Source organism: Tetrao urogallus (assembly GCF_951394365.1).
Source record: "Tetrao urogallus genome assembly, chromosome: 2".
In the NCBI taxonomy this organism is placed as follows: Eukaryota; Metazoa; Chordata; class Aves; order Galliformes; family Phasianidae; genus Tetrao; species Tetrao urogallus.
Genome location: NC_136814.1, coordinates 106,238,809 through 106,257,526, shown reverse-complemented (window position 1 = coordinate 106,257,526; position 18,718 = coordinate 106,238,809). Strand labels below are relative to the sequence as shown.

Genomic DNA, 18,718 nt, shown 5'->3' with positions numbered 1-18,718 from the left:
AACAAAACAGACTAAGCAGTAGATTCATATAAAAAGATTCTCTATCTTTGTATCAGAGACTTCAAGAAGTGGAGGAAGCTTCGGGTTCAGAAGCTTCCAGGCATTTCATGATTAAGTATTTATTCATTCATGGTTATAAGAACACAGTCTGAAAGTTTATTTCCCCTTCTTTCTTTCTGGAAAGTGGCTGGATGCTGGAAGGGTGGTGATGGAGGCAGCATCCCTGGGGGTGTTCAAGAAACATTTCCATGTTTTGCTAAGGGATGTGGTCCAGTGGGCTGACATTGGTGCTATGCGGATGGTTGGACTGGATGATCTTGGAGGCTTTTTACAATTTTGGTGCTTCTGTGATTCCCTCTTGCAGTACAACTAATGTTTGCCACGACCTCAGACCAGCTAAGCAGCTCTTCTGGTGATGGAAGAGATTCATCATCCTGCTACAAAACCTGGAATGTGGGGCTGAAAATAGGGGTTTAACATGCACACATGCATGCACCAAAGGCTGAATAGAAGAGGAAAGAAAAGTGGCACCCCTGCAAATCTCTGCAAATTGACCTGAAGAGACTCTGACAGTGGTCACTGAACCACCCAGTGAAGACTAATGTTCCTTTTCTTTTCTAAAATAAAATAGTTTTTAGCAAAATCACACTGCATCCCCATGAGAAGATGCAGAGCAGATTCTTGCTTTGGCCTTCAGATCAGATGCTTGCATTTTTGTTTTCTGCTTAGAATTAATGGTAATAGAATTAACACTGAAAGACAGAATCTCCAGGAGAGGCTGAATGCACAACTGAAGTTTTCATATTTTGTAGACCACGTATCTCTACACATTTTAATAAGTGTTCTCCAGAAGACTTGTGTCTGCTCCTGATACCTGCAAGGAATTGCCTTGGTTTGTGTTTTTGCTGGAAGTCCTGGCTCCCATCTCACCCAGGGTTAGTGTGACATGATAAAAAAATCCAAACTCACATACAGACGGGAATATGGGCATTTATTACATCTTATTACATCAGTTAGCAATGGCCAACAACAACTTGTACAAACCCCTGTGAGTGGGTCAGCAGAAGGCTGGCACAAAGGGATTGTGTGCATGGACCATGGCACTCCAAAACCAGTTCATAGCAGCTCGTGGGGTGGGCAGTGTGGGTACTTTATCCACTGCTCATCTGAGATCCTTTAGTTCTTTGCATTAGCCCTGTGGTGTGCTAAGCACATGGGACACCATGCCATGCCATCCCTGCCATCCCATCCCATGCCATGCTAGCCAGTCCCATGCCGTGCTATCTCACCCCACCCCATCCCATCCCATCCCATCCCATCCCATCCCATCCCATCCCATCCCATCCCATCCCATCCCATCCCATCCCATCCCACCCCATCCCATCCCATCCCATGCCACCCCATCCCATGCCACCCCACCCCATCCCATATGAGTGTGTCTGGGGGCTTTCACTCATTTTCTGCTGTTTTTTTGAAACGTTTGCAAGTTTGTTGGCAACCCTTGGAACGAAACAGGGGACATTTCTTAACAGTGGAGACTCCAGGCTGATTGACATGCATCCAGACAGCACAGTGTTGTGGCTAATAGTTTACTATTCAGCATTCAGGGAAGTAACACCCCCTGCTGATCTAGACAAAATACAGGCAGAAGGACCAGAAGATTCATAGATTCAGTGAGGTTTTTCAAGACCTAAAGAACTTGACCTTCTGCCATGCTGGGTTTCTCTGTGTTGACATTCCCAGCACTTCATGCTGGGTTGGCAGAGGACAGGAGAACAGACCTGACTCCAAACTCCAGCCTGGAGCTCTGGACTGTTGGTGGTTTTTGGTGTACTAACGTGTATTGCCACACATACTGCTGCAACCCACACACTTTAAGGGTGATTTAATAGGACTCAAAGACACGTGCATGTAAATTATTTTAGTTAAATAAATATCATTTACAAGTTGATTTTTGTAGACAGTAATAACAACAAAACCACCCTGACATACACCAGCAAATGTCAGCAATGTGGTTTCACTTGGAATTGTTTTTATTAGAAATGAAGCTGCAAATCTCTATCTGAGGTACAAGAATTCCTCCTCAGATCTTCTCATGCTCCTGGGACTCTTCACTCCATTGGGAAAGGCTCCTTGGGGTTGCATCAAAGTTCAAAGATCCTGTGATGTCATAAGGCAGGAGATTCCCAGGGCTCTTATCTGTGTGGTCAGTGAGGTCTCAGATTTAGGAGCTGGGTCTCCTGCAAAGAGAAATCAGGTGGTGGCCTATTCAACCCTTCTCTATTCAGACAAGCAAATGATACGTTCCCATCTCAGGCTGGTGTAGACACCTGGTAACACATGAGGTAGAAGACTACTGGAGATCCTTGTGATCTGGACCTCTGATCTATATTCACTGAATCACAGAATGATTGAGATTGGATGCACTTCTGAGTCCCTTTGGTCCCCCCAAACCTCAGCAGGGCTGCCCAGAGCAGGGTGCCCAGCACCATGACCAGGGGCTGTGGGAGATCCCCAAGAGGAGCCACTATTGCTCCCTGCTCCCTGTGCCAGGGCTCTGGCAAGGCTTCACATTATTCTATTTTATTTATTTTTTTAATCCTTCAGCATAGTGTTTCACAGAAGCTCACTTCAATTAAATATGAATGCAAATAAGTAAAAATAGGTAAATAAGCAAAAGAAGAACAACTAATTTATGATGTCCAAAAAAGGGTAGGTATGCTACAGCTCATGTAATTAGCTGCGTAACTGGACCACGGCATACTACAGCATTGCTCCACATGATATATCTCCTACAGATAAAGAGGTTTTCTCAAGGTGCTGATGAAAACACATTTTACTTGCAGAGAGTGGAAGATCTCCTACAGCACTTTGCTCTGATATTTGGCACTCTGCACCTAATAGAACAGCCCAGGTGGAGAACTGCATTCCAGGTATGAGTTCTGACTTGCTGCTAGTTATGCTATGTTGATGCCCCTGGGTTTCTCAGGAGGAACTCCCTTACCATCTGCAGCATTTCAGCTTCCCATCACGGCAGGTTCCAATGTCAACGGAAGGAGCAGGGCATGCAATAAAAGAGCAGGAGCCATGGCTCTGCCGGCATGCTAAGGTGTCAGCAGCTTCTTGGCTGTAAGCTGCAAGATATCAAAGGGAAAATGACATTCATTTACCACAGCAGAGCACAAGGAGAGATACAGCATAAGATTACAAGGCATGCTATGTGATGTCCTGACACCGTGCTTGGATGCAGGTTTGTGATTGGGGTATCTTTGATATTGATCTCGCACCACCCAGGAAAGGTGATGTTATCCAAATTAAAATGTCTTAACTGGACTTTTTCAGGCTATCAGCCCAAGTTTCAGCAGATGTAAATTATTGTTCATTATCTTCTGATTTGAATAGCTTCCCACGTGCTCACAGGGAAGCTGTGTACACTGTTACCATATATAATGTAATAAAGCTAATACAGCATAAAAATCATGAAACCACAGCCAAACCCAGGGAATATAACACGTCCCACTAGAAGTTTTTATATAGCTCTGTATATGCTATGTAATAAGGTCAGTGACTGTTGTCACTGGTGCTGCATATGGCTTTAGGTAGCCACTGTGCTGGTTTAACCACGACTGATATGCTCAGAGCTGAAGCCAAATGCTCAGGTGATGTCAAACTGCAACTCCATCATCACCAGGACAACTGCCTGGGCTTATCCCATGTGAAATGCTACCCCAGGTTTGGGTCAGAGGGTTTACAGGTTAAACATTACTCATTCCAACTGAGATGTTCAGCCTGGAACTCAAATTGCATTCTTTGCACATTATTTAAGTGAATCTCCTACAAGTGCCTGCTGTTGGGCCAAGTGACTCTACATCCCTTCAATGAGTAGACAGGCACTTGCTGAGCTAAGAAAGGAAGTACAAATGTAAATCTACTGCAAATCAAAGCAGCAATGGAGAAAGCTTAAACTTCTCTGAAGCACTTAGAACAGCCTGGAATTAAGCATATCAAACCCATTAAATGCACTGTGAAAACAGAGTTGAGGCAAAGCCCCACAGTCCCAACTATATTATTTGAAAAATACAGGTCTGCTGATCTGGAATACACACTCGGGAGGTGCGAGTGTAAATGTGAGAAGAGAAAGCTCTCATTTTGCAAGATGGTGTCTTAAGCATCATCCCACTGAGCTGCCTGAACACACAGGGAGATCATCTTCTTTCCATCCTTCCAATCACATAACCAGATGCAAGATGCTCAGGGCTAGAATGAGACCACAGGCAAGTCAAGGACCTTGACTCAATAGGCTATGAATAAGGAAAGGGAGTTTATGTATGACAAGAGTCCAAGTGCATAGAGGCTAGGACTTCTCTGTACATTTCCCCTTTTAGTCTCCATCTCACCTATTTTCCATCTTACCTGGAGCAGCCTGGAAGAGGAAGAAGAGAATAGCAACAAGGAAGAAAAGGATTCTCATGATTGTCCTCTGCAGTGGAATAGCCTTTGCAGCTGTGAAGATATCTGAAGGTGTCCAGAAGCTGAGGTATGAGGCAGAAGATGGCTGGTCCCTGCACTTATAAAGGCTGTGGGTCTGGACAGTGCAGACACTTCAGGGGAGGAGGAGTGGTGAAAGTTCATTGTCCTATGACTGTAAAGATTGGTGATGTATGAAGATGTTGCAACCCAACACATTTGAAGATGCCTGACCTGAACAAGGACCAAATGACGCCCTGTGCTCAGCTGATGGGCTGCACCCGGAGAGGACACAGGATTGGAGCAGGAGGGAGGTGGGTTCCTGTGATTCACAATACTGTAAACCATGCAGGTTTGCTGATGCCTTGTGGCTCTTGGACATGATGCTGTCACAGACTGTCCCCTTCCCAGCCATGGGGTATGGCTAACATACCAAGACTGCATGAAACAGGGATGCAACAGATCCTCCTGCTTGGATGGAGGAGTGGGTCAGGGCTTTGGTCCTCTCTTGAGTTGGAATTGTGGGGCTGCATGTGTAGGAGTCAGAAGTGAAAGGGTTGTGGACGTCCCTCATCCCTGTCCATGAGATCTGCAACTTGGTGCAATTTCTCCCAGATGTTCTAGCACAGTTCAAAGCTCAATTGCTATCTGCATCCTTTATTTGAGACTTCAGTCATGACGTTTTACCACACCAGGAAGATGAAGTCATTAGACAGAAAGAACCAGAAGGAACACCACTGTGCATTGTGCCACTCTGTTGTGGGAGACTGCATCCCAGTTTCCTTTTGGCCACCAACTAAGCTGTCTCAGACTGGTGAGACTGTGTGCCTCAAGGCTCCTGCCTGCACTGAGTTCCTCTACCCCACTCTGATGGCTACAGCCTTAATACTTGTGCTTGTCATTGAGAAATGCCACTCTTGAGGCATGTGAAAACCGTACATGTTTTATTGGCATTTCTTTTTGCAAACACCGGGAGCCAAGAATCATTAATGAAATCAAGTCATGAGGGTGCTTAATTTTTTACTGCTTCTGTGCAAAAATAAATAGCAGGAAGTCAGCTAGGCTTGTGCGCAGAGAGCATGGTGTTCCATATCTGGTAAAGCAGTTGAAACAAATTGGGTGCTGGGCATGAAGCTGGTGCTACAGCTTGTGAAAAAGCACGCCATGTTCTTTTCACGGCTATGTCAGGCCTTCAGGATTTCAGAAACATGCAAAAATATTCTTTACAGTGGAAAGTGAATGAAGAGGTTGAGTATGGGCAAGAGGAGCCAAGTGGCAAAGAAGACAAATTGGTTTTTTGTCCATGCTCAGCAAGTTGGGGAGCTATGTAATGCTGGGGGGACAAGTGGGACCATGTATAAGATTGTAGGAATGTCCGCTGCCATGACCTCATGAGCTCCAAGGGAAGGGCAGTGAGCCTCATATCTTTCTGTGATACATGATAGGCACTACATCCAGCAGATGTATGTAGGGTATGCATGTATGTTTCCTTCCCTTTTCACCTCCTGGGCTGACAGTTTTGCATTGATCAGATACGTTTCTGAGTTGAAGTCCTTATAGAATAGCCTGAGTTGAAAGGGATCAATAAGGATCATTGCGTTCAACTCCTGCGGAACATGAAGAGAAAACTGAATTCCAGACCAGCAAAAAGCAAGACATCAAGGGTGAAGCTGCTTGCTATCAAGTTTACAAGAATAGCAGGACTTAATGGAGAAGGAAGATGCACTTGCATCCTTCTTACATAACCTTTCCCTGCCTGTCCCACGGATGTTTGTTTTGGGGAGTGAGGCTGCTGAGCAAATCCTGCTGATATCAGCACATGGTACTACGTGATATTCAGTGCTCTTTGGACCCAAACACTGTCACAAGAGGGAAGGAAAGGGGAAATGGCTCCATCTTCCTCATTTCCCTCTGCAGTCTCTTTCCACTGAAATGATAAACACAGTCCAGGCAATAAGAGCACCCACAAATGTGGCCTGGGATTGGGAAAAGGGAGCCTGGGCAAATGCCTTGCTTCTTCCTTCTCGCTGAGAACCAAGAGGAGATGCTGGCAAACAGTCCCCAGCACACAGAGAAACCAGTAGGGCGGTTACTGATGGGGAGCTGTCTACCTTGAGGTATGCATTTGACCTGAGAGCAAAGGAGCAGGAGGAAGAGTTTGCATGGGCCCTGCCCTTGTGAAGAATGGCAGATCCATCAGCCAGAGAGAGTGAATTCATAGAATCACAGAATGGCCTGCGTTGAAAAGGACCACAGTGACCATCGAGTTTCAACCACCAGGGTTGCCAACCACCAGAAAGAAAAGCAGTGAGGGGCTCAGATATGTGAATACACAGCAAATGTAACAGTGGGCGGGAGGTGCAGGATGTTTGTTACCCTTGATGGAGCACTTGATAGAGGCTTCTCATGCATTAAACTAGGCTTCAGAAGGAGTTCTCCAGTCCTAGTACCTGAAGTGATTGTGCAAGGTTTGCCACAGGACAGCCTCCAATCTGGTTTCCTACCATAGCAACGAGCTACGAGGGGGAGAAGTCACTGAGCAGCAAGTTATTGGAAAGTCTGTATCACAATCACTACTTTGAAAACTGGTTCATCCTTCAGGTAGTTGAGAAAGGGGTTTCCTGATGTCCTGCATTAGCTTTCAAAGGTGTGCCTCAGTTGCAAGGTCTCTTTTTTCCCTGTGGTTTGTATTATCTGATTTGAATCATCATTGAGATGCACTACCAAACAGATTTGATCCAGTTGCTTTCCTGCAGATCTCCAGGAGAAGGAAAAAAACAACAGAATTTCTTACCAGGGACATTCTCAATAGACATGGGATGAGGGACATCTTGAGGGGAACAGTCAGGAATCAGTGAATGAGAGATTCAAGACAGAAAAGTGATGCGGGTGGCTTCTGGTCGAAACAAAAGCCCTTGGATGGGTGTGAGATGAAGCATCTAGAGACAAGGAGGGACCACCCTGCTTGGAGAACTCTATGACTTAAACACTACAGGTGTGCTTCACTGGGAGGAGAGGGAAATCTGAATTTATCCAGACTTAATAACAAAGATTTCTTATAGGGGGAACTTGAGGGATGGGAAAGAGGTGAGTTGTGCCTACAGTACTAGAATGGAACCAAGTGCTGGGAGTGAGATGTATGGCTGATGGTTAGATGCTAGCAGGGTCTTCACTGAAGCTTAGGAATGGGTCAACCAGGCATTTCCTGAAAAAGTCATGGCTCAGGGGTTTGCACACACTAGAGACAGTTCTGCTATGCACCACAAATGCAACCATCTGACTTTGGAAGAAGAGAGGTTTTGTCAGCAGCCTTCCACTTCACCAGAAAACTGCTCCTGCACTTTTTTGTCGCTGGTGTAGATGTAGTTGAGTCTTAATAAACAAAGAGTGCTTCTGCAGGTCACCACATTTCAAGAAGGGAACTCCAACAGCTTACGTCACCTCTAGCATGTCAAGAATGGAGTTAAATTAAACCATTAGTGGGTTTTAAGGCATTTAAGGACACTGTAATTTCTTTGTGACATTTTATCTGCAAGTAGAGGTCCATCTATTCTGTGAAAAAAATGGGTCAGCTGAAGATTGGTCATTCTCCTTCTTCTCTTCATCCTCTGGGTCTGAATGCAATGAACTGAATTGGTAAAAGTTGGATGTGTTGTGCTCTTCAGACTAGCAAAATGGGAGAGATTGATGAGGAAACTAAGATCACAGGAAGGAAATAAAATACCAGATTCTGTTAATTTGAACTTTTCTGATTTCTGCATTTCCTTTCTGCTTCTGATTGAGATTCTTCTCAGATTGTTTAAATCCTTCCACATTCCCACAAAAACTAATATAGGTTGATGGATGGATCATAGAATCATAGAATGACCTGGGTTGCAAAGGCCCACAATGCTCATCCAGTTCCAACCCCCTGCTGTGTGCAGGTCACCAACCAGCAGCCCAGGCTGCCCAGAGCCACATCCAGCCTGGCCTTGAATGCCTGCAGGGATGGGGCATCCACAGCCTCCTTGGGCAACCTGTGCCAGTGCCTCACCACCCTCTGGGGGAAAAACTTCCTCCTCAGATCCAACCTAAACCTCCCCTGTCTCACTTTAAAACCATTCCCCTTGTCCTACCATCACTACCCACCCTTTCCCCCTCCTGTTTATAAGCTCCCTTCAAGCACTGGAAGGCCACAATGAGGTCTCCCCAGAGCCTTCTCTTGTCCAAGCTAAACAAGCCCAGTTCCCTCAGCCTTTCTTCATAGGAGAAATAGAATAGATAAAAGGACAGACATGAAGGCAGACAGATAGATAGATACACTGACAGATAAAAAGCTCCAGTAGTGGAGAAGGAACAGTTTCTTTGGCTGGATATAAATCCATATTCGGAGATATGGGAATCATGTAAATTACCTAAAAATAGGCCCCTCTGCCATGTGGGAATTCCTGGTTTGTTTCTAATGCATCTGGCTGAAATCAGCCTCGTGTTGCAATAACAACCTTTCAAGATGATAGATGTAAGAAATTGACTCCAAAACCAGACCACTTGCTTCCATGACCAGTTGTGACAGGAGAAAAGAAGTTAATTGTGAGGCTGTAATTATAGGAGGATATGCTGTAAAACATCCTGGTTTTGCATTTTAGCACTATAGATTTCTTGGCTATATCAGTTTCTACCTCTTCTCCAAAACACAGAGAAGTCATTCCCATAATATCTCCTAGGAACAGTTTGATTTTATTTTTTTTTTTCATATTCCTCTTCTTAGAAGACATATTTAATATTCTTTTATGAATGTTACTGAATACAGGTCTGATGTTTAGCAACGATAAGAGATCATAATTCTTGGTTTAAGAAGGCATTTATTTGGGTGTGTGAATAAAATAATAACATATGTATTGCTGCATATGCTCCATGCTGAAGTGACTGAGCATCCAAACATCCCGTGAGGTAGGCTGGAATAGGTGGCCAAGATGCCAAAGTGGCTTGTGTATTAATTAAAAGCAAAAAAGGGAGTGACTTCAGCAAGGAAAGCCTGGATCTCCAGAAGCAGTGTGCTAACAGGACGCGCCCTCTGGAAGCTACTCTGAAAGCTCATTTGCTGAGGGTTTAGACAGAGGAGGAATCCATCAAAATCAGCTCCTCAAGGCAGTGGAAATGTTGCTGGTACAAGGGCACTGACCCAGTGCAAGCCCTTCCTTACTGTGCCGGAATCCTGTAGGGATACAAAGAACCTCATTACTTTGCTGAAGTGGGATGAAGCTCAGCCTCTGAAAGACTCAGCTGCTGCTAATTACCATTAAGAATAAACATATATGTTGAGTTTGAGATGCAGTTTGTAAAAACCTTCACGTAGATGCCTACAGAGAAGGGTCCCTATGAGCTGGATGTGTAGGTCTGCTGACAACCAGTCTGCATGAACTGTGCTCATGGCAAACCACATCTGTTACCTCCGGTAGTAAGTTATTGATTCAGCTCTCCTCAGAACAATAAACCAGGGGTTTTGTTTCATGATTTAAACACACAAGTTCAGTGCCATTTGAAGAGCCCTGGAGTAGGTGCTGCTTGGCCTCCAGCATTGTTTTCCCACAGGTCACATCAGCCAGACTTATCAATGTGGTTTAGATACTCCAAGGCACCTCAAATGCCACTAAACACCACAGTTTTGTTTATTGAATCAAATCCTTTGTGTCCAGTTTCTTTCCAAATAGATTGAATTCACAGTCAGAAAAAGAAGATATCAGAATACCTTACTGGTTTCAGCTTCTACTGTAATGAATCAAGCCAGCTGAAAACAAGCATCTCAATAAGAAGAAATTCAGTTCTGAACATTAGCATCCACTGATATCATGCATGGGATATTCTATTCAGGAGTAGAGTTGAGTTGAGTTATTCCTTTGCAAAATCATTTAATAGTAGATTGCTTCTGTGCTGTTTATTTTCCTAAATTCCTAAGTGGCTGCTTCCTTAATATCATTGACATCATGGCAGTGAACCTAATATTGGTGAGGCCTGAGCTTCTTGAAACCACAATCTGACAGCTTGAGAAGTCAAATTGAGATGCCTGAGACGTATCTTTGACCCTAAGCTGAAGTGCACTCCTCAGATGTGTATTTAAATCCTTAAGGACAGAAAAAGTCTTGCTACTAGGGGAGCTGCAGGGATTATTAGAGGTTGGTCTCCAAAGTCAAAAGTGCAATTCAAATGCAATTGCCTTCATTCAATCACAAATTCACACCTAAGAGATGTATGGTTGTGCGAGGAAGAAGTAGATATTTTCTTTATTGAAACCCAGGTCTTTTGGGAAAAGTACAGAGGAATGGTTGACACTTTTTTCCCTCTCACAGGTAAAAATACTGTCAGATATTTTTGTAATAAGTTTCTTTGTTTTCTTTTTCCCCATCTAAAATCAAATTTGGGAAGAAAATGCTGAATTCTGGGAAATGTTGGCGCTCTTGAACTTCTACTCTTGTACACAGCTCCCATCAAAATTAATTACCTCTTTAAACATGACCACTTCTCCAGCATAACTACCAACAGGACAAGAGGGAAAGGCCTCAGATTGCTCCAGGGGAGGACCAGGTTGGATATTAGGAAATATTTCTCCTTGAAAAGACCAAAATTCACCCTCTCCAGATGTGTGCATCCTGCACAAAGGAGCAGCAGGCAAACAGCAGAAAGAAAATGCTCTCCCTTCCACCCTGCAGCACTTACTTGGCACAGCAGTTTAACAGCCCCCCATGGCACGGTCCAGAGATGGTGAAGGTGGGGGGGCATGCCCCTAGACGGCAGAAATTCCCCTGGGCCTTGCATGCTATGGTGTCAGGGAAAGATAGATCTGCTGAGCCTGTGGGGAGAGGAAGGCGTTAAGATCTCAGCTTTTAGTTTTAAACAGTGAAAGATAAATACGCGGTAATGGATAAAAATGCAATAAAGGATAAATATGCAATAAAGGATAAATATGCAATAAAGGATAAATATGCAATAAATCATATGCTGTTCATTTTTTTCAAGAATAGATTCTGCCTGAGAATAGATGACGCGTAGCCCCAGCATCATAGATTGCCCATCAGTTGGCCACAGCCTTTTTTTCCTCCTAGGCACACACTTGTGCTTGCATCTCCTCTCAGTGGCTGGGTTTATGTTGTATCTCACCTGGAGCAGCCTGGAAGAGGAAGAGGAGGACAGTGAAGAGCACGCAGAGGATCTTCATGGCTCAGCTGTGGGCTGTGTGCCCCAAATCCTCAAAGACCGAAGGAGGATGATGTTTGTTTGAGGAAGAGGCGAGGGAAGGTGCCTGGCATTTATAGGGGTTGTGGGATTGTGAAAGTTTGACGGCTGAGTGCTCTGTCAATAAGTAACTGCACCCAACCTTTTGTCAAGCAATTGGTTATCCCCCATATCACAAGTTGCAGTGAAAGATCTGGTGAAAATGTTGCAATCTGCAACAGTGAATTTCCACTGACCGTGACGGCCAGTTGTATAATGGGGCTATTAGCCAAGCCCCAAATCTCTGGCTTTTGCAGATTTGTTTCCAGCATGGACACAGGCATGGAACATGCAGAGGGCTTGGTGGTCAGCCATTGGAGCCCAATCCCAGCTTTGGCCCTGAACCTATTGCTTGCTGACAATTCCTATAGCATTTGTCTCCTCATCCCTCTTACTGAGGGAACGCAATGGGAAACGTTTCAGTCCTGATGCATTTTTGCTTTGCCATTTTTTATGCAAGTTCCAGACTAACTTCACCCAGTGCAGAGGGCTGACACAAAGGTCTCTCTCTCCTGTAATTCTCACTCATATCCCACCTTGAGTCCTTTGCATTTTTACCAGCTATTGATATCCACTTTTATTTCCCCTCCTATTGCCCCAAAAGGTTTGGAGAATGGTATAAGCCTGTAAGAGATTTATGCATAATAAGGGAGGGATCATAGAATCATAGAATCATTAAGGTTGGAGGTCCTTTCAGTGGCTAACATTAGCCCTGGCAAAGATGACTTTACTGTGTGTGATGTGCAGGCTTGCCACTCACTCCTGAAATGTTGAGAATCATAGAATGCTCCGAGCTGGAAGGAACCCATGGGGATCATTGAACCCAACCCCTGTCCTCACACAGCACCCCCCAAACTCAGACCCTACATCTGAGAGTGGTATCCCAGTGCTCCCTGAGCTCCAGCAGCTCGGGGCTGTGCTCACTGCCCTGGGAGCTGCTCCATGCCCACCGTCCTCTGGGGCAGAACCTTTCCCTCACCCCCACCTGACCCTCCCTTGGTGCAGCTCAAAGCACAGATGTTTGTTCAGTTCCTGCTTCTGGCATTCCAGTTCAGTGGTTTGCTTCCTTGTTATTTCATTTATTAGATTTCAGCGGGAGTTGATGCTATTTTTGTTCTAAGAATTCTTAGCAAGATGAAGACATGACTGATGCTTACGTTTAATCTACATGCTAACTACCAAGTTTAGGCAGTAACAAGGTAGCAGCCAGGTGAGTCACCTGCTAATGTAGTGAATAACAATAAGGTATACACCGTTTTTACTCTTTCATCCATAAAATCTAATCACCAAGGACTGCTCAGTGCTTCAGAATGTTCTCTTTCATCCCCTGCCTCGCAAATTGTCCAATGGTGAGGACTCTCTGCTACCACATGCAACGTTTATAGAACCATAGAACAGCAGAATCACCAAGGTTGGAAAAGACCTACAAGATCATCCATTCCAACCATCCACCTATCACCAATAGCTCTCATAAACCATGCCCCTCAACACAACATCTAAATGTTCTTCAAACACCCCCAGGCTCGGTGACTCCACCACCTCCCTGGGCAGCCCAGTCCAGTGCCTGACCACTTTTTTGGAAAAGCAGTATTTCCTAATGTCCAACCTGAATCTCCCCTGGTGCAATTTGAGGCCATTCCCTCTCACTATTATCCTATCGCTATTTAAACAAGCTCTGCTCACTTTTAGGGCTGTGCTGGTCCCCACATGCAGATTAACCCATATCGACTATCAAACAGATAATATCTTAGTGGTGCAAATTTCCATAGCATTCACAGATCTTGACACAAACACTTAATTCTCAGAGGGGGAGAGCAGCACTCCAGTAAAGCAAGCAATGTTTTAAGCCCTGCTAGCATGCGCACAGCCTTAAAATGTCATTCACAGCAATAGGAAAATTCCATGACTTTGACTGCTAACAAAAACAAAGACAGGTGCAAGCTGGTTGCTTCAGACCAGGCCAAATTTGTACAGAATGCCCCGAGAGCAGAACATTTGATGTTGCATTGACCATTGGCTGGAACACACCGGTGTGTACATGGAGCTGCTCCCATGGCTGCCAGGGCCAGGAAGGAGTTCTGCTGGAACCTCTGCTGAATGTTGACTTCCAGACATGATCTGGGAGCTCCAGGAGCTGTACATGCCTACCCCAAGAGAATGGAGCTAAGCAAGTAGGTTGTAAGGGGTGTCAGTGAAAATCTTATTTAGGAATGCTGCAATGTGGATACGACAGAAAGAATGCCTTGAAAATATTCATAGAATCATAGAATCACCAAGGTTGGAAAAGACCTGCAAGATGATCCAGTCCAACCATCCACCTATCACCAATAGTTCTCACTAAACCATGTCCCTCGACACATCTAAATGTTCCCTGGAAGTTCCTCGAACGTATTAGCAGTGAATGAAAGGGTCTGTGTGGATATCTCCCTCTTTTCTTCCTTTCTTGACAGGCCAACTATCTCCAGCTAAATGTGCTTCATAACAGGTGCCGTGTCCGCTGTTGTTTGCTTTTGTGCCAATGTTTTCTCAGAGTTCTCTCAAGCACAGCTTAGAAGCTAACAGCTAGTAAAATTTGGGGAGGAGCTGCTCGTAGGGTCTGAGCACTGTTATGCTTTGAGGAGTGTTTAATGATACAGGTCTACCTGTATTTGGGCACAGTAAATTTTGATTTTGCCATTTTAACTAGGAATATGCATTTAAAGCTACATAGGCACATGATTATTGAGAAGAGCATATACTTACATATCAGTAACACCATTTTTATGCCTACAAATACTTCAGTAGTCTCCTTACATTCTTAATTATGGCACACATCCTTGCAATACGTACAGAGTGATTCATATTTGTGGCGTTTCGTCTTTCATTGGTCAAAAGCAAAGTAAGAGAATAAAACCTGACAATGCTTTGTTCTTCAGTCGCCTTAAGCTTCCAAGATTTAGCTAATCAGATGAAGGAACATGGACTGAAATCTTACATTCCTCTTATAACCAAGTACATGTAAGGTAATTTTAACAAAAACATACAGGTTTTTCTAAATGAGAGAATGCCAATGGATGAGCAAATTCCTAGCATCCTCAAAAAGGCACATGGGTCTGATGCAGGCAGAAAAGGAGACTGAAAAGCCACTGTATGCACCGAGTTCAAGGACACCATACTGCTGGAGTCTGGCAACCTGGTCAATTATTACCTATCGGCAGCTTGGCTACCCTTGGTTGCTTTTATCTCCATTGCATTTGTCATCGTGTTGCAATCCATACAGTGAGTCAGTTAAATAGACCTGTGCACACAGGTGCTAAAAAGCTACACAGCCAATGTAACATCCCCATAAAATCTGTGCAAGATGAAGATTCCCCTGTAGAGATGGAGTTAGAAGGAATGACAACCAATGTACGTGAGGGAGAATGTGAGGCAGGAGGTGCTGATTGCTATGGAGAGAAAGCAAATTGCTTTCCAGCCTTATCCTAGAATCATAGAATCACGGGATGACTTGGGTTGGAAGGAACCTTAAAGCTCACCCAGTCCCAACTCCTGCCACAGGTTGGTTCCCCTCCAGCAGCTCAGGATGCCCAGAGCCCATCCATGGCCTTGGGCACCTCCAGGGATGGGCACCCACAGCTCTGGGCAGCAGTGCCAGGGCATCACCGCCATCTCAGGGAAAGCTTTCCCTCTGAATCCCAATCTAAATCTCCCCTCTTATAATTTGCAGCCATTTGAACTTGTCCTACCAGTCCATGCAAAAAGTTGATTTCTCTCCTGTTTATAACATCCCCTTAAGCACTGGAAGGCCACAATGAGGCCTCCCCACAGCCTTCACTTGTCTGATGAGTTTCCTGATCTCTCACATATCATCGTTTCTGGAGTGCTGCATCTCCTGGTGATGTCGAGTTTTCTGTGCAGATGCTATTGTAGGAAACAGCACAAACAGCACACTGTAGGTGTCCCTATTATTGCAGGGAGTTGGACTAGATTATCTTTAAAGGTCCCTTCCAACACAAACGATTCTGTGATTCTATGGGGTCACATACATCAGACAGGTCAGTGTGGCATTGACCTTCACCTACACACACATGATGGTTGGCATAGATAACAGGCAAGTCTGCTGTCTCTGCTGTGTCCAAAATCTTATTATTACTCACTGAGGTGTAGCTGATATTGCCAGTGAAGTCTGGACAGTGATTCAGCCAATCTCTCTGTGTCTGCTCTAACAGATTAAATAGTGTCAGGACAGGAGTGCTGGAGTTTGATCATCCATAATACATTTTTGGAATGGCCTTGGCAATTTTGACCTCCGCTAGCACTCTGCCAAAAATTCCTGAGCAGTTTCAATGCTAAATCCAGGCTAGAAAGTATTCCAGCAGGCAGTCTGGTGTGGTAACCTTGTTCAGGAAGCAGAGATGGTTGCATAATATGGATATGGTTACACACACTATCAGATCTCAGGACCTAGAGAAAGGCATTGCTTACTAGTATAGAAATTCAATTTTCCAGCCTGTATGTGCAACTAATGGTACTGCAGGCATGCATGGCTTCTAAAATCCTTGCTGGAAATCAACTGTCTCTGCTTCCCAGTTGGGCAGATGGCAAACTGTGAGGAATAATACTAACAGCAAGATTATTGCTGACCTGAAAAATGCAGGATGCCCAGGGAATTAGAAAAGATGCTTTGAAGTACAGTACTTCAAGGAGCAAAGAAAACAGGCTACATGTAGGATACCCTTTGAGTAAGGAGATGGTTACTTCATACCTAGTCCTCTGGAGAGCAGATTACATCTCCTGAGGTCAATGTCACAGGCAAAACCTGGTTGTGTAACCCATGATGTAATCAAGAAGATAATCAATTTCCAATGAACAAACCAGTGCCTTATGAAATGTGTGCAGGGGCTGGGTGCTTTCTAACACCCCATGGGCTACATCTGCTGGGGAAAGGAAGGGAAGGAACACCACCTGACTGGGGATCAGGCTCTCTGCCCTTGTGGCTTCATCACCACAATGCTTTCTTCTTAGTTACTATCTTGAGACAAGGTATTTTTGTACAAAACTGGAGGCCAGGCAAAGCTGAGAGGGCTTTTACCACTGCTGCTGGTCGTGTTACGCCTCCAAGTGTCCTTAAAGTGTAGAGGTAAACATGTGGTGATGGCTGTGGTCCAGAGACCAAGAGTGAGCACTGACTCTGAGGTGAATAGAATAGAATAGAATAGAATAGAATAGAATAGAATAGAATAGAATAGAATAGAATAGAATAGAATAGAATAGAATAGAATAGAATAGAATAGAATAGAATAGAATAGAATAGAGTAGAGTAGAGTAGAGTAGAATGGAGTGGAATGGAATGGAATGGAATGGAATGGAATGGAATAGTTTGAGCTGGAAGGGACCTTTTCAGGCCAACTTCTCTGCAGTGAGTAGGAATATCTACATCTCAATCAGGTGCTCAGGGCTCTCTGTCTCTGCAGCTAGTTTCAGGTCACTTTCTTGCTGGAACTTTTCATTTGTGGGTTCAAAGGGCCTCAATATAGGACTATGATGTTTCTTAGGGGTCAGAGACAGGACTCTAAAAATCTCCTTGACATCTACTGTCTCTATCCACTTTAATACCTCCTTGATTTTTGTCTGCTGAAGTTGACCAAACACTCGAGACCATTTGAAGGCACTCATCCCTGTCATCACAGCACCTAAGAGGGTCACTTCTAGCCTTCAGCATAAAGGTCCCTGCAGAGTCACTCACTGCTAATAGCTCCTGCTCCCCTGTGCATGACTTTGCTGAGAAACCAAGCCTATAACAGCAGTACCTCTCAGCCCCCACCTCAGACGGCATTCCTTCTGGGTAATGAGCCTAAACTCCAGCAGGCAGTGACCTTTGGAAAGGCCAGGATTTGCTTGCAGCGGGCTGGGCTGCATTTCTCAGGAGTCCCCTGTGCAGTTTGCACGCCTACGTCTCTGCTGGGGGTGTAAAGCGTGGTTTCAGCTGCCCTTCACCCTCACCTCTGGTCCTTCAGAGGTGCATCATGGATAGCTTTGTGGGCGTTGGTACAAAGAGCATGTGTAAATGTTTGGCCTTGGTAAAGAACTATGGAAATACAGAGAAAAAAAAAATATGCCTGCCTCCTTCTCACAGCAAAAGAATTATTATCTCTCCACAGGCAAGTCCCGTGGATCACCTCTCTTCAGGCATTACCTGAAGGTAATGAAGGTATGAGGCAGAATTTTCAGCAGCCTATCCGGATCACCTGGAGTTGATTGTCAACATCTCCCCTTTGCCTTCTGATCTGGGTTTTGTTTTATGCCTAACTTCTTCACTGGGCTGGGGCAGAAGGATGCACAGAATGAGAGAATCCTAGAAAAGTTTGGGTTGGGATTGACCTTCTTACAAGGTAATAGTCATAACAAAAAAAGAAAAAAGGAAAAAAGAGAAAATTTACACAAATCTTCAAACACAGAAAACTGAGAAACAGTTGCTCATCTTCCTTCTACTTCTGTGATAAGGGTGGTGAGGCACTGGCACAGGTTGCCCAGAGACCAGTGGGTGCCCCCTCCCTGCAGACAGCCAAGGTCAGGCTGGATGGGCTCTGAGCACTGATGGAGCTGTGGGTGTCCCTGTTCAGTGCAGGGAGTGGGGCAGATGGCCTTGAAGGGTTCCTTCCAGCTCAAACAATTATTTGATCATTCTGGGGCATAAAGCTTTTGAAAAGGGTGTGCTGAGAGCAACACGGCCATGAGATTGGGCATCCAAAAGAAGTATACCGGTAACATCAAGGTGCAAAGCCTGCCTTTCTTAGTGAGGGGTCAGGAAGGCAAATAGAGACACAGAGAGAAGCAGACAGAGGAGGGGAGAGCAGTCAGGAATCTGCTGAATCTTCTTAAGGCATTACATATGATGCAGCGGTTGCTGAACTTGCCTTGTTGGGTAATGGTGTGACTAATTGCTGCTTCCCACACACTTACTTGGTTTGAGACAGTCATAAACACGTTATCTGACCTTCTAGGATGCTGTAAGGACTGCTTG

At 44.7% G+C, this 18,718-nt stretch overlaps 2 protein-coding genes across 2 annotated transcripts; both read right to left on the bottom strand.

Annotated features, from left to right (window-relative positions):
- Positions 1-3,000: 3,000 nt before the first annotated feature.
- On the bottom strand, positions 3,001-4,471 carry LOC306944206 (gallinacin-9; the record flags this gene model as incomplete). The annotated part of the gene is made up of 2 exons (XM_079532677.1): positions 3,001-3,134; positions 4,414-4,471. The coding sequence occupies 2 exons, from the start codon at positions 4,469-4,471 to the stop codon at positions 3,001-3,003; spliced, it is 192 nt and encodes a 63-aa protein (XP_079388803.1).
- A 6,685-nt stretch (positions 4,472-11,156) lies between these two features.
- On the bottom strand, positions 11,157-11,659 carry LOC306944204 (gallinacin-10; the record flags this gene model as incomplete). Its single annotated transcript, XM_079532675.1, has 2 exons — positions 11,157-11,293; positions 11,602-11,659. The coding sequence occupies 2 exons, from the start codon at positions 11,657-11,659 to the stop codon at positions 11,157-11,159; spliced, it is 195 nt and encodes a 64-aa protein (XP_079388801.1).
- Positions 11,660-18,718: the final 7,059 nt, after the last annotated feature.